This window comes from Tiliqua scincoides, chromosome 3, assembly GCF_035046505.1.
Source record: "Tiliqua scincoides isolate rTilSci1 chromosome 3, rTilSci1.hap2, whole genome shotgun sequence".
Taxonomy (NCBI): Eukaryota; Metazoa; Chordata; class Lepidosauria; order Squamata; family Scincidae; genus Tiliqua; species Tiliqua scincoides.
In genome coordinates, this window is record NC_089823.1 from 103,873,253 (window position 1) to 103,888,080 (window position 14,828).

General features: G+C 40.4%; 1 protein-coding gene across 2 annotated transcripts in view; it reads right to left on the reverse strand.

The window, feature by feature from the left end:
• Window positions 1–14,828, reverse strand: part of RBM26 (RNA binding motif protein 26) — a 55,200-nt gene that overhangs the window by 27,169 nt on the left and 13,203 nt on the right. For both annotated transcript variants that reach the window (XM_066620895.1, XM_066620894.1), the window contains exons 5-12: window positions 13,793–14,004; window positions 12,643–12,903; window positions 12,039–12,278; window positions 9,207–9,344; window positions 8,481–8,621; window positions 4,861–4,969; window positions 2,129–2,288; window positions 1,021–1,185 (exon numbers count right to left, since the gene is read on the reverse strand). In XM_066620895.1, the coding sequence (XP_066476992.1) occupies window positions 1,021–1,185; window positions 2,129–2,288; window positions 4,861–4,969; window positions 8,481–8,621; window positions 9,207–9,344; window positions 12,039–12,278; window positions 12,643–12,903; window positions 13,793–14,004 (1,426 nt within the window). The remainder of the gene's footprint in view (window positions 1–1,020; window positions 1,186–2,128; window positions 2,289–4,860; window positions 4,970–8,480; window positions 8,622–9,206; window positions 9,345–12,038; window positions 12,279–12,642; window positions 12,904–13,792; window positions 14,005–14,828) is intronic.

The window sequence follows — 14,828 nt, forward strand, 5'->3', positions numbered from 1 at the left end:
GGTATCTTCCTCTAAAGTTCTAATTTCTTGCAAAACCTCATTAGCATTTTTCTGTTCTTTTCAGTAAATCTACTTCCTGTAGTATTATCAAATGCTTTTAAAAAGGTTGGTATGTCATAGATACTGCTTTGTTAACAATCTCAACCAAGTTTATTTATTTACTGGAATTTATCTGAAACTATATTCCACTAAAATCAGTGCAATATACGTGCTAGAATGCATATTTAGGATTGCAGCTTAGTTTTGTTGTTGCTTTCTTCATTTTAAAATAGGCTAAACAATAGTCATATAGGGTCTTCCACCAGAATACTGTTGTATGATCTTTGAAAATCTAATAGTTTAAAACTGGAACTACTGCACTCTCTAGAGCCACTTACTCCTCAAACAATGGTCCAGAGTCTAGCATTGCAATTTGCAATATTTCTTTTTCTTGATCTCTGAAAACATTTCTATCCCCTGCCCCCCTTTTGTTTTTCACAAGTGAAACTGTGGGTGAATTCTTATTTACCGTACACTGAACAACATTTGATATGGCCTCAGGGTAGGGGAAGTTGTGAAATGATTCATCTTGCATGAATCATCCCTTATCTATATAGATACAACTTACCGTGAAAAAAATAAAATAAAATGGGATCCATGCAAGAATGAAATTGATGGACTATTATAAAGGTCTACCATGAGCTCTGAACTATCAAAACATGAAATGAATTAAAAATATGGAATGAAATATACATATAAATAAAAACCCACTGCTTAGAATTGGCCGTGATGTGTTAGTTTCTTCTTCTTCTTGATATTGTATTCTGGCAAAGTAGCAGCTGAGACGCAAAACTCAAAAACGCCTACTTGAGTTCAAAAACAATGAAGTAAATTCTGCCTAGTGTTCTATTAAATTCAGACAGTTGCTAAAAACAGCAAAATATTCTACCTATTTCCTAGAATTTACTGAAGCCAAGGCCTTAGGAAAATTTGGGAAGCTTATCAGATAATTAAAAATAAACCAAATTACTACAATTCTACCTTTTGCACTGAAGTTGGCATTGGTGAAGCACTGCCTTCTCTATGCCAATAAACTTTGATGAACCGATTGTTTAACACTGCTTCTGTGCTCGATATTGCTTTCTTTGCCTCCTCATGGGTAGCAAACTGGATGAGGGCACCTTCTGGATCTCCCTGGTAGGCAACCTATTGTTTTTAAGAAAAGTCAAGTATTAACACAATGATTGCTGAAGTGCTCAGCTGTCTAACACAAATAAGAGCACGAGTGCTACAATTTCAGTGTAGCATCTGAGTGCCTGGAGTACAAGGTGCTCTGCAAAATCTAATCCAATCCTGTATGAGTATACATTTATTTATCAGCACTGTGTTAGTGATTCAGAAGTAGTATAGGCCCTGACTTAAAAGACTTACATTTTACCTTCTAAGCTCACTTTATGAAAAAGGAATTCAGGGTGGAAAGAAGAGGTGAAAGGTGAGAAGGAAAAGAAATAAAGGTTTCCACCTCCACAGGGTAGAACTATTTCAGTTCAAAAGGTGTATACTTTTGATTGATTCTAAGATTAGAAGTGCTCTTATTTAGCTACCATATTTTAAACTATACAATGGTGAAGATTAAACATTTCCAGATCTGAAAGATACATGTTTATACCTGCCTAAACAGACCCTTATAGTGTTTCATGTCTGCAAGTTTGCCTATTTTGACTTTCCTTCTCAAACTGCTTCACTGTCATAAAAGGAAGTGTCACTACCACAACACATACAGGGAAGAAAAGGCAATAAATTGAATTTTGAGTACTTGTGACAATTCCCTTTTCTTTCAAGAAACACAATGGGGGAAGTGGAAGACTTTGACATCAGCAACCTAGAGGCCAATGCAGTCCCTCTACCCTTGTATCTACATAATTACAAAACCCTTTGCTTTTATAGGTGGAATGGGAACCTGAAATAAGGAGTAAAAGACAGGTAACAGAGGCAGTCTTATACAAGATGAATACAGAAAAAACTATCACCTACAAGTGACTGCTATATTAGGGATAAAGTGATAATAATCAAAGAATTGTCCAGATTCTTGTTTCAAACTCTCATTGAAAGGTATTTCTAACAAGTAGTTCTCATAAGTGCCACCTACCTGCAAATTGACTAAGTTCCCAAATTTGCTGAAGTGCTCATTTAGTTTGCTGATATTATTAAGCTCTGGAGGAACCTTCCTCAATTCAAGTTTAGTATTTTCATTTCCAAACTGCACTTTCTTCTGGAAAGCTGGACTATTTGTTCTATTAAAGTTCTGCCTGCAAGAAAATGATGGGCCAAGGATTATCTTGAGCTAGTAGCAGTATGTTACTTTGCAAAAGAACATGGACTACAACGACAAGATGTCTGAAACTCATTTCAATAAATATTTCCAAACATAACTGAAAAAAAGAGCACACACTTGCACAATGGAATAGCAGCAACTAACCAGGCAAATACCAATGTCTTCAATAGCTATTAAGGAAGCACATGTACATAATCTAAAATAATCTAAACTGATTTTTTTTGTAAGGGAGTGCCTCTCAGGAGTTGCCTCCTAGATTGGTTTTTAAACCCATCCCTGCTTCAAGTGTAGCTTGGAGATCTGACATGAATTTTTTTTGTAAATGCCTAAAAAGAGATGTAATAGCAAATCCTTGTTCAACAGTTCTTGAGCAGTTACTTAAAGAGCAAGCCTACGCAGATCTCCTGGAAAGTGTATAAAAGTTCTTAAATCTGATAAGTGTAAGCCAGTGGTATTCAAACTGAGGCATTGCAACGCCCCAGCCCGAGGGCCCTGGCCTCTTTCCCCTTAAGGGGTGGGGGCAGGGGGGAAGGCAGCAACGTGATCCCCAGGATCATGTCGCTCAAGGGGCTGCAGAGACTGGGATGCACTCACCAGTCCCTGCAGCAGCCTTCCCGGGGTGCGGGGAGCCCTGCGTGAGTGTCTTGCAAGGCTCCCCATGTCTTCAAAGTGAGCTAAATGAGCACGCCCTGCCTCCGCAAAACTGGAAGTGGAGTGCGATTTAGAAGGCTTTTAGAAGCCTGGGGAGCTCTGCAGATGCTCTCACGCAGGGCTTCCCGCACCCTGGAAACGCTGCTGCAGGGACTGGTGAGTGCATCCCAGTCCCTGCAGGCCCCTGAGCGACGTGATCCTTGGGATCACGTCACTGCCTTCCCCCGTCCCTGCTGCAAGGACTTACTGTGGCTTCCAAACTCCTGGAGAGTTTGAAAACCGCAGGTGTAAGCTGATAGTATTGGGGTCTGGAGGCAAATTTTTGCTGAAAATTTCAGCTGTACTCAGATACTGCATATGCCTAATTAGACCATTTTTGCCTCCTGCATATTTTCAAGTTTGAAAAAAGTATAAGCTTCCCAAAGTAAAGGTACGCACGCAGGAGGTCTGGTCTAAAGGGTAGAGCCTCTGTTAGCCTGAAGATCACATCAGAAGGTCGCCAGTTCGAGGACACCGGCAGCTCCCTGAACGGCTGAGAATGGCGAGACCTTGAAGCAGCTGACAAGCCAAGCTGAGTGATTTCACCTGCTCTTGGTGTGAGCAAGAAGCGTCTTGGCTGCCCTCCATGTGAGAGATGGAGCTGCTTGTCAGCCTGCGTGGGAGAACTGGAGGCCAGAAGTGAGACCAAACCAGGAAGATCCATTCTGAAATGTTGTTGGTTCTTGAAAGAGAGAACCTCCATGATTGTAAAAATCCCCTTGAGGGGATTCAGAAAAAAATCCCCTTGAGGGATTCAGAAATGCCTGCCTATGTAAACCGCCTTGAATAAAGTCAGAGGAGTAACCCCGATGACCAGAAAGGCGGTATATAAATACCTGGTTGTTGTTGTTGTTATTATTATTATTATATGTAGTCCTTTCTATTACTAACTGGTAAACCACTAATTGAATTCATGCCTTCATGATCATAATTTTAAATGCTAGTACCAGGGATGACCAAACATAATCAGCTGACCAACCCAAAGCCCCCACCAATAATTCCCGACCAAACTATGAGTCCCCCTCAAAAATTGCGACCACAGAGGGTAGCAATCCAGCTCCCTACTTCCTCATACAGCTCCTTCGTTGTATAGTCCCTTTAAACAAATAAGGAACTGCAGAATGCACTGTGTGCACTCCCAATGCACCCCGCATATCCTATTTGTTTAAAAGAACTGTGCAAAGGAGGTAGGGAAGTGGATCACCATCTTCCAATCCACTTTCAGCAAGTAGAAATCAGATAGGAATGACCTTCTCCATGGGATGGGATGGTGGGTGGCAGCTGACTTGGCATGAAAGGCACCCCAAGTCTTGTTCGCTGCTTCCTACAACCTGCCACTTGATGCAAGCTGTTTGATCATATGCATGAGGTGGCCATGGGTAGCACAGCTTGACTGCCTTACAGGGAGACCAGAGTGTATATACATCTTTATCATAGTATTCAGTGTGACATGTAAACATTTAATAGATTCAATTTCTCCAAAACAGCTACAATTTCTCAAGTTAAGAGGATTATTGAAATTTCTCTTTTCTAGAAAATCATCAGCAGTTATGGTCAACCAATTAAAATGCATATATTATTCAAGCTGTTCCCATAAAAACAATTTAATCTCTTTAAGGAAATGTGTATGGGTAACTAAAGTGTTGGCGATTACAGCACCCACACAAAGGTTGTGAAAGGTGGTAGACAAGAAAGCATCTTCACCGTGGATGCTACAGGGGAAGAGAGGTAACTCCAAAATAAAGGTGAGAGGGTTTAATTGGAAGAGATTGAATGAACTGGAAAGACAAGCACAGAAAGTGAATATTTCAAGCGCCTTATACAGTTAAGAAAATTAACAGCCCTCAACTACTCACTTGTCAAACCAGTTCTTCTTTGCTGGAACTCCATCACCTGCACCAATAGTTCGTTTTCGGGACTCAGAATCTACCACTATTCTCATGCTGCTTTTATTAGGAGGTTTTTCTGTGTGTGGAAGAAAAGAGTATACTGATTAATTTTTAAAGGATGTTTGTCTGTGCATTTTATAGTAGGAATTTCTCTCCTTATTACCATCAGCTGATTTACTGCATTTTTGGAACATACTAAGTGCTGCAGTTCTTCAAACCCAAGGTCCCTTTGGTTCATCACTGGTCTCCAACAGATACCAAAACCAGATGCTTCAAAAGGAAGTGAAAGAAACCCCACAGGGCAACTACAGAAAACATTGCCCAGAAAGCAAAATTTCTTTTCAACTCTAGATATTTAGCAGATGGCTTATGACTTGAAGCCTGAAAGGGATTCCTTTGATATTTTCCAATATTTTTCAAAAAAGAAAAGAAAACAGACAAGAGGTGGGGGGAATATGTTACATCTGCACTGAGGTTCTATGACACATTACCAATCTCATAACCATGCTTAGGGGATCACACAGGTTCACACAATCCATCTATCTCCCTCCCTTCTCGGCACACAAATTCCCCCTTCCCTTTTTTGACATGCAGTCCTTTATTTTGTTTAAACTGATATTCCACTTTTCCTTCAAGTAGCTCAAGGTTCTCTCCCTTCTCACTTTATCTTCACAACCTTTTTTATAAATTTATGTTTTGTTATGATGTTTATGCCAATAAAGGTCTTATCATAATCTTCACCACCCCGTGATGTAGGTTAGTCTGAAAGATTGTGACTGGTCCATGGTAATGCAGGGAATTCCATGGCTGAGTGGGGATTTGAATCCTGGGCTTCCCAATCCAAATCCAGCACTCTAAGCATTGGATCGTGTCGGTATGCTTTTGGTGCAGTTTAGGCAAGTTCTGTTGCTTTTCAAGCTGGCACAAGCAAGCTTTCCCAATAACTCCTGAGTAAACTGTCCGATTCCCAGCTGCTTCCAGGTACAACCTACAAACTAGACTCTATAGGCCTCTACTACCCTGGGGAACTACAGGAAAGCTCTACCAGAATGCTTCCAAATACTTAAGGATTGGAATAGAAATACTATCTCTAATGCATAGGAAACCTCAAAGTTTATGGAACATGTGAATATCATACAAAAATAAAAAATGTGCAAACCACCAAGTTTGGAACGCAACCTCTCTTTATATATTGATTACCTTAGGTGGCCTGCCTGATTTCCAGAAGGGTTTTGTCAGTGAAGATCTAAACTAAAAGTTTCAATAATGTAGGAAAATAATTTGGAGCAAGTTCTTTGGGTATTACAGCTTTCCTGACCACCTAAGTAGTGAAATCTTGGTAATTTTCTGAACAGATAACCTATTTCATTGTGGTGATGAAAGACAAGTCACCTGGATCACACATTAGTTGATATCCCTGCTCTTTGCCATACCCTCATTTATTCTTCACTATTTTAAGCCAGTATTACTCCAGAAGGATCTCTCCAGACTGGCAGAATGGGCAGCAAAATGGCAGATGCGCTTCAATGTCAGTAAGTGTAAAGTCATGCACATTGGGGCAAAAAATCAAAACTTTAGATATAGGCTGATGGGTTCTGAGCTGTCTGTGACAGATCAGGAGAGAGATCTTGGGGTGGTGGTGGACAGGTCGATGAAAGTGTCGACCCAATGTGCGGCGGCAGTGAAGAAGGCCAATTCTATGCTTGGGATCATTAGGAAAGGTATTGAGAACAAAACGGTTAGTATTATAATGCCGTTGTACAAATCGATGGTAAGGCCACACCTGGAGTATTGTGTCCAGTTCTGGTCGCCGCATCTCAAAAAAGACATAGTGGAAATGGAAAAGGTGCAAAAGAGAGCGACTAAGATGATTACGGGGCTGGGGCACCTTCCTTATGAGGAAAGGCTACGGCGTTTGGGCCTCTTCAGCCTAGAAAAGAGACGCTTGAGGGGGGACATGATTGAGACATACAAAATTATGCAGGGGATGGACAGAGTGGATAGGGAGATGCTCTTTACACTCTCACATAATACCAGAACCAGGGGACATCCACTAAAATTGAGTGTTGGGCGGGTTAGGACAGACAAAAGAAAATATTTCTTTACTCAGCGCGTGGTCGGTCTGTGGAACTCCTTGCCACAGGATGTGGTGCTGGCGTCTAGCCTAGACGCCTTTAAAAGGGGATTGGACGAGTTTCTGGAGGAAAAATCCATTATGGGGTACAAGCCATGATGTGTATGCGCAACCTCCTGATTTTAGGAATGGGTTAAGTCAGAATGCCAGATGTAGGGGAGGGAACCAGGATGAGGTCTCTTGTTATCTGGTGTGCTCCCTGGGGCATTTGGTGGGCCGCTGTGAGATACAGGAAGCTGGACTAGATGGGCCTATGGCCTGATCCAGTGGGGCTGTTCTTATGTTTATGTTCTTATGAAAATCCTGCACTTCTGGGTATGCTTACTTTTACCAATGCAGAACACCTTTCTGTTTTTGCACTTTTGTAATAAAAATGGTGATAATATATTTGCAGACAAAAATTAAAAAGGTATCAACTTTAAAGGCCTTAGCATTCATATCAAAAAGGTATAAACATCTTTAGGACTGACAGGTTGAAGAAAGGTGAGCATGTGGTAGCGCATGAGAACAAAATCCCCTCTCCTTGCAATAACTAGAATGTCAGAAACCAGTGTAGGACTAACTTTCCCCACATCATCGTAAGATCCATTTCAAGTTTACTAATTTGTTCTGTTTGTGAAGGTGGTACCCTTAACAATTACTACAAAAGTACTTTGTTACATCAGAAAAAATGGAATGTTACCACTAACACATTCTCAGTGCATAAACTTGAGAATTACCTGACTTTTAACCCTTGAGAAGCTCTCAAAGCACTTACAAGTTACATAAGAGGTTGCATCCTGGGTTGTTCTTCCACTTACAAAAAAAGCTCGACTTGGCAAAAAAAAAAATCTTTCCTCACTTGTGCAATCTTTCCTCACTTTGTGCATACCCTTTGCAGCTCCCTCCCAAATTGTTCCTGAGGGTTGGGGTAAAGCTACAGGGCGTTGTTGAGGAAAGGGGAAATTGGCAAAACACACCAGAAGAAAGGGAAATTGGCAGAGCACACCCCTCCCCCCTTGCACAAAATAAAGCTTCTTCTGCAAATGGAAAAACTTAAGATGCAACCCATAAACAAGATCTTCATAAAACTGTACCGGTAGAAGAAAACCACTCCAGACATACTAAAAGATCACAACAGTATTAAAACAGCATTCAGCTAAGCTATCCAAAGCCTCCCAATATAAAAGCACACATTTAACTCAGCTTATAAAAACAATGAGTGGTTTCCTGGCAGGCTTCCTGGGGTAGTAGCAGTGTTACAAAAAAAGAAGAGCCCTGTACCATCAATATGTTTTTCTACAGTTATTGTCCAAATCTAACTAGGCAAAAGAACATAGGAAATATCAACTTCCTAGCTTGCCAAGATAGCAGTAAATGAGTTACAGTATCACATTACTAAAATTTCAATTATTTCCCAAACAGTAACACAGGAGGAATCTAAAACTGCAGGTCAAGAAATATTTTGAAATACCTCTTGGTGGCAGGTCCATATCACCTGATGTAAGTCCTATCAAATTTGGTCGTTGGGCATGCACTCTGTGTCTATACATCGGTCTTGAGGTGCTAGTTATACTTGGTGCTTCAGGATTATATCCATCCGTGTCATATGTGTCTGGTAAAGAAAAAAAGAATATAATAAGGGCCATAAAACTTCATGTTCAAATTAGCTAACTGTATACGCCTAGAAAAGCAAAACTCTTGGTATCTATATAAAGCCAGAAGGATTTATACAAAACAGATCAAACTATTCTTCCCCATGGTTGGACATATTTGTTCCCATCTGGTTGAACAATGAAGAACTGCTTCAGCCCACACAAAGTAGCCTGACCTTAATTCCAGTGGAATTTTTGAATTTTTTTCCTTTTCACAGGAGATCTCCATGCCAAACTGCTTCTGAAATTCTCTTGAGTTTCAAAAGCAGTTTGCTATGGGAAAAGAGCTGTTTGAGGCACATACACATTTAATGCTCCACTGGACTCACAGAATTATTTTCACTAGTTCTTTGGTTTCTGGTTCTTGACTGTTATATTCACAAAAGCACATGTTGCTATTTTATATTAAGTTAGTTATAATTCACCCTTCCTTCTCATAAAGTTTTCACTGTATGGTGAATTCATTATAGAGGAGAAGTTCACTGAAACTATAAAAGCACAATAGATTCTTCAACATGGGTAAAAAATAAATTCAAGTATCACACCTGTAAAAAGAGATGGTGGAGCAGGGGGAGGTTGGTGATGAATACCCGTTGTTACAACTGTAGGAACAGAACTGGTTGCAGAATTTGGGGGAGCATCCATACCAGAGGGCTGCAAAGGTGGAAGTGGAGGAGGTGGTCCTGTCAAAACCAGAAATAAAGTACCAGAAATGAAGAAATAGCAGTGACAAATAATGTATAACCTGCGAGATCTTGTCTATTAGAGTGTTCTGGGTCTTCAGACGTGGACAGCAGCTTAGTTTAGTCAGGAAATTCCCTACTCTCACCATTCACTTCCTGCTTCCAACTTCAGAGTTAAAGGCTACCTTCAACATGAAGATACAAATCCCAACCCAATTGTTTTAGCCAACAATTATCAAATCTAACCGCTAGGTAAGTCATAGCAGTCATACCAAGTTGGTTCATTACAAAGTAACACATCGACACACAGACTAACATAAACATCAAAATACAAGGTAAATAGTTTTAAACTAAAACCACATTCTGGGAACAATGTCCCATACTTTTGCAAAATAAATTGTGTGGACACAAAGCGTTCAGAATAATTATGGAAACAACAGTGATACACAGTATATGGTTGCAACAAACTAGACAGGCTACAATAGAGTGGTTTTAAATCTCCACAATAAAAGATTTTACATGACTGCTGTTGGAAGACATCAGTCTTATTAATTTGGCCTATCCTGCTTTTAGCCCAACTCTGACATTATCATTAATAATTTTCTTAGTGAAAAAGAAAAAAGTGAGCCCATATACAGGTGTGCGCCACTTAATACATTCTCCAATCCCTGTTATTATGCGATTAGATCATTAAGTGAACATTCAGTCCAATCTATTGCCTTTGTTGTGTCAACAGACAGACCCTGCCAGACACTAGCTGGCAGCACAGGCTATTGGAGATAGATTGTCTCTTCTCTGCATTAAGAGCCTCTGTGCTGTGTAAACAGACACTTTGCTGCAGGCTGTGGGAGATGCAATTGCCTCATTAAGAGCACTGTTATTGTGCTTTGACCACCTTCATATATGCGGGTCCGCCATTAAGTGAACTGTTAAGCAGTGGATGCCTGTATAGATCTAGTTCAGCAGACTGCAGAGATTACATGGGATTTCTCTGTGGACTTCAGACCAGGCAACTATGATCAGCAGGACTCTGATCCCCAGAACCCTTCATTACACATAACGTACACCAAGGAAGCAGACATTGAGGGTAACATAAGGAGTATTATGAAAGGGGCAGCAGTGGCACCTTAATACACACAGCAGAATGATGGCATTTGGTGGTTTTCATCTCAAGAAGTATGGTGGAAGGCCTAAAATGGATGAGGTCACAACCTGTGAGGATGCAGGTTTGCAGATAGGAATTTGCTCCCACAGAAGTATCTGTTTGCACCCTCTCAACAGTTAAGAACTCCACTCCCATTATTCAAGCCTTGGTAACCTTTAGATTAGATCAGTGGTTCTCACACATTTACCACCGGGACCCACTTTTTCAAATGAGAATCTGTCAGGACCCACTGGAAGTGATGTCATGACCGGAAGTGAAATCATCAAGCAGGAAAATTTTTAACAATCCTAGGTTGAAATCCTACCCACACTTATCCAGGAGAAAGTCCCACTGACTATCATTGTTAAAAGAATATACATAGTAGCATGTTAAAAGTATAGGTCTGTAAAATTTCCCCAAATGCAGTCACATACCTTGTTAGCATCAAGTCTAATATATTAAAAATAAAATATTGAAATGAATGGGGACCCACCTGAAATTGGTTTGAGACCCACCTAGTGGGTCCCGACCCACAGTTTGAGAAACACTGGATTAGATTATTGTAAAGTGCTCTGTGCAGGACTACCCTTAACGACTACCCATAAACTATTCTAAGAATTCAGAAGCCAAAATTTTAATCAGAACAGGACATAAGAACGATGTAAACAGTCATGAGAAACACAGACTGGTTGTTGGTTGACTTGCAAACAATATGCTGGTTTTGGTCTCTGAAGTTTACATAGGCAGGACCATGTACCCAAAATCATATCAACTCCTACATAGACCTTCTCTTGTACTGAAAAATTTTAGGTTGTCTCTGCAGGGGCCCCGCATTGTCTGTAATACAACAGGCTGCTATAAAGTCTAAAACTTTTCAGTGATGACAATCCAGCTGTAGAACTTCATCTATTTTTGAACTTGCATTGATTTAAACAAAACACAAGTATGGTATACATGGGGCTGGATTCAAACTTACACTAACACTACTTCTAGTTGATTTATGTGGAGTTCAGATATTTAGCAGCAGGATTTCACTCCCTTTGAACCTTTTTAGATGCCATTCTCCTGCCTGTTGCACTGAAAGTTTTCTTAGCAGCTTGGCTCCTGCTGGCTGCCATTTTTTTCCCTCCAGAATACATGGTGCATTCCTCCTGCATTCTGGAGAAAAAAAGTGGGAACGCCCTTGTGTCGCAAGTGCTGCTTTCCCCAAAGGAACAGCAAAACAATAGTTAGCCCCCATGCAGCAGATGTTGATTTAAAAAATTAAAAATTGGAAGCTATCATTGTACTAATACAACGAATCTGGATTCTTCCTCCTCCCCCAAGCTAGCCCTACCACAAGCATTAGAATCTTTGGAATGCAAAGGGGCCTCCTAGGATGCAACTCATGCTCTACAATTCGCCTACTGTGAAGAATGTTTATAGCCAGCTCCCAGAAATTAGTCCCACAACATTACATCATTCCAATTAAAAAAAAAATCACACACAGATTAATAGCTCGGTTACATACATTAAATGCATTTGGTCATTTTTTTTAAGGTACATCCTACCTGTAACAGGTGGAAGGCTGGGTGGTAAAGGGCCTGGAGGTGGAACTGGGGGTCTAAGGTTTACCGGAGGAGGAGTAAGAATAGGTGGTGGGGGAGGAAGTCCCGGAGGAGGTGGTCCTTCAACAACCGGAGGCTGGGCTGGAAAGGGCAGTATGCCTGGTAGATTCACATCTTCTACAACTACAGGATCACTTCCATGATCAAAAGGACACATATCTCCTCTCATACAGAAACCCTTTTCTGAAAGTTAAAAGAAAGCATCACCAGGAAAGTCTGCAATGATCTGAACTATATTAACAGCTTCCCATTCAGTTTATAAACTTTGCATTTGCAGCTTGACAAACTTATTCATTGGGGGGAGGTACATTTATTTGAAAAATACTAAGATACAAATCACTGATGAATATGAAATCATTTAAGAATACTTATGATTGTTCAAGTACACAAAAGTTATTTTCAAGAATGACTAACAGGGCAATATGAGCACTGTGATTTTGTTAAGTCTGAAGTAGGCATGGTGGACTGACCTAAATGGTAATGGCAAACAAAAAAAAATGCACACTACTATAGTTGCAATGTGTGTATTATAACATTCTAGGCTTACCATCATAGTCTCTGCAACGTTTCTTTGGCAATGGAGGTCTTCCATAGGAGTTGTGATCCAACTGCTCTTCATGAAATTCTGACCAACTTTCAGTAGTATTATTTCCATGGTGAGCAGGAGCAATAACTGTTATAGTGCTACTTAGTGTGGGGACAGGATAGTGGCCAGATGAAATGTTTGTTACAGAGGAAACAGGAGTATAGTTGTTTTCTAAAGGCTCAGTTCTGTCCAAATCATATTTTGGCTTGCCCAGATCTCGTTCTGCAAGAAAGTGTTTTAAAAGGGTACAAAATGTTTATGTAATATAAGAACGGCAAGAAGAATTGTGTCAATTGACCAACTTTGCTGAAGTTACAGAGATTTCAATTCACAGCTGACATAACAACCAGCAATCATAGAAGGTAACTGATAGCTGCTACAAATTACACTAGCAAAAAATGATTGGCTACGTTTCATAAATCCCAACACTCACATGTATGCATTTTACAATGGGAGCCAATGTACCTTTAAGCTTTCATTAAAATTTGAGGTCATACACAATAACTTGTTCTTATTGTATCCCCTCAGATTATACTTGGCAGGACATAAGATGTCAGATTTGTTCATTCCTTCCTCTGATTCCCTCATCACAAGTAAGAGATGATATCTGAACGTTAGACAGGTCAGTCAAAATAAATGCAGTATTTGCTAGTTTAGCCATCCCCTTCTAACCATGGTGAGAAGTGCAGGGAAAAGCCATGGGAGAAAAAAGCCTGACCTGCCCCCAAGTTCTTGTAGAAGGGGAAATGTCCCCAGTCAGACTACTTTCAGAAAATTTCAGGTGGCACATTTGTAAAACATTATGCTCCTCTCAAAAGAAAAGCTCTTGTCTTCTTTGTACTTTATTTAATTATGTTCTCGTATGAACACAATGATAGCCCTGCAAAGTTACACATAAGGCAGAAAAGCAGACTTTTCTAAACATCTGCCAAGTAATAGCAACTATATCTGTTATCACATGAAACTACCAAACAAATGTCAAAACACAACACGTTAACCAAGTATTGAACGAGAAGTCTTTCCACGTAAAATGTGAAGGTATTTAACTCTAGCAAGAATATCAACGGTATAATTTTCAATACTACAACAGAAATAGAAAACCACCAACTACCTCTGCTTCTGGTTCGACTCCGAGTTCTGCTCCTGTCCCTATCTCGATCTCGCAACCTTTCCTTGCTCCAGCTTCTGCTGCGACTCCTGCTGTAGCTCCGACTGCGCCCTCTTCTTCTGTTGTACCGGTCTCTGTAAGACTCTCTCCGTGGAGGATTTCGATCATATTCTCTTTTGCGAGAGCGCTCCTCCTTCTTTCTTTCATCCCTGCTTCTAAATATTTGTGTTAATTGTTATGCAGAAATATGTTTTACACTCTAAGCTAAACTGGAACTTACAATTAACAATAAAACATAATCACTTGCATCAAAATAAGTCTTTCAATATGTTCACTTAACATGAGCAGGCTACATGGTAAACCAGAACGCTAGACCAACTGCAAGTATCAAACAAATCATCATATTGCTGCCACAGGAGTCTTCAAAAAATCTAAGTTAGCCTTTGGGCTGGTTCAGGTGCTTGAATAGACACTCCTGTCACCATCCCCAAAACCATTCCCTGCAGGGGAACAAAACCTATTTGAATGTCTAAGTAGCTCTTTGACACGCTTGTCTAACATTTACCACAAATGGTTTATTCTCATTCAGTTACAAAAGGAAACTATTTTCTTGTACCTTAAAAGCCAACTGCAGGTCAAACACCTGAGACTGCCCCCTCCTTACCTATCTATCCACTATGGGATAAAACAAGAACCGCTAGAGTAAAGAAGTCCATCCTTCTATCTTCTCCCACTGGAGAAGACAAGAAAAGCAAGGACTAAGGTCCCCAGGGGGACCCTGGTTTGTGGCTTGTGTTTGATTGTTCTAAGACCTGCCTGTATCCATGTGGCACGTATGGTGCATGAGCAACAGCTGGAACAGTGTAAATAGCTCCCATGGTAGAGCTTGTTCACATTTCATGCACATGGGCCTACCACACATTAAACTTTATAAGTCCCAATTCAACTACTCCAGTTCATAGATAAGTCTCATTCTGATACAAACTGCTTGTATGGGATAACCCTACCAGAGAACATGAAACCTGTACTGAAACTTTCC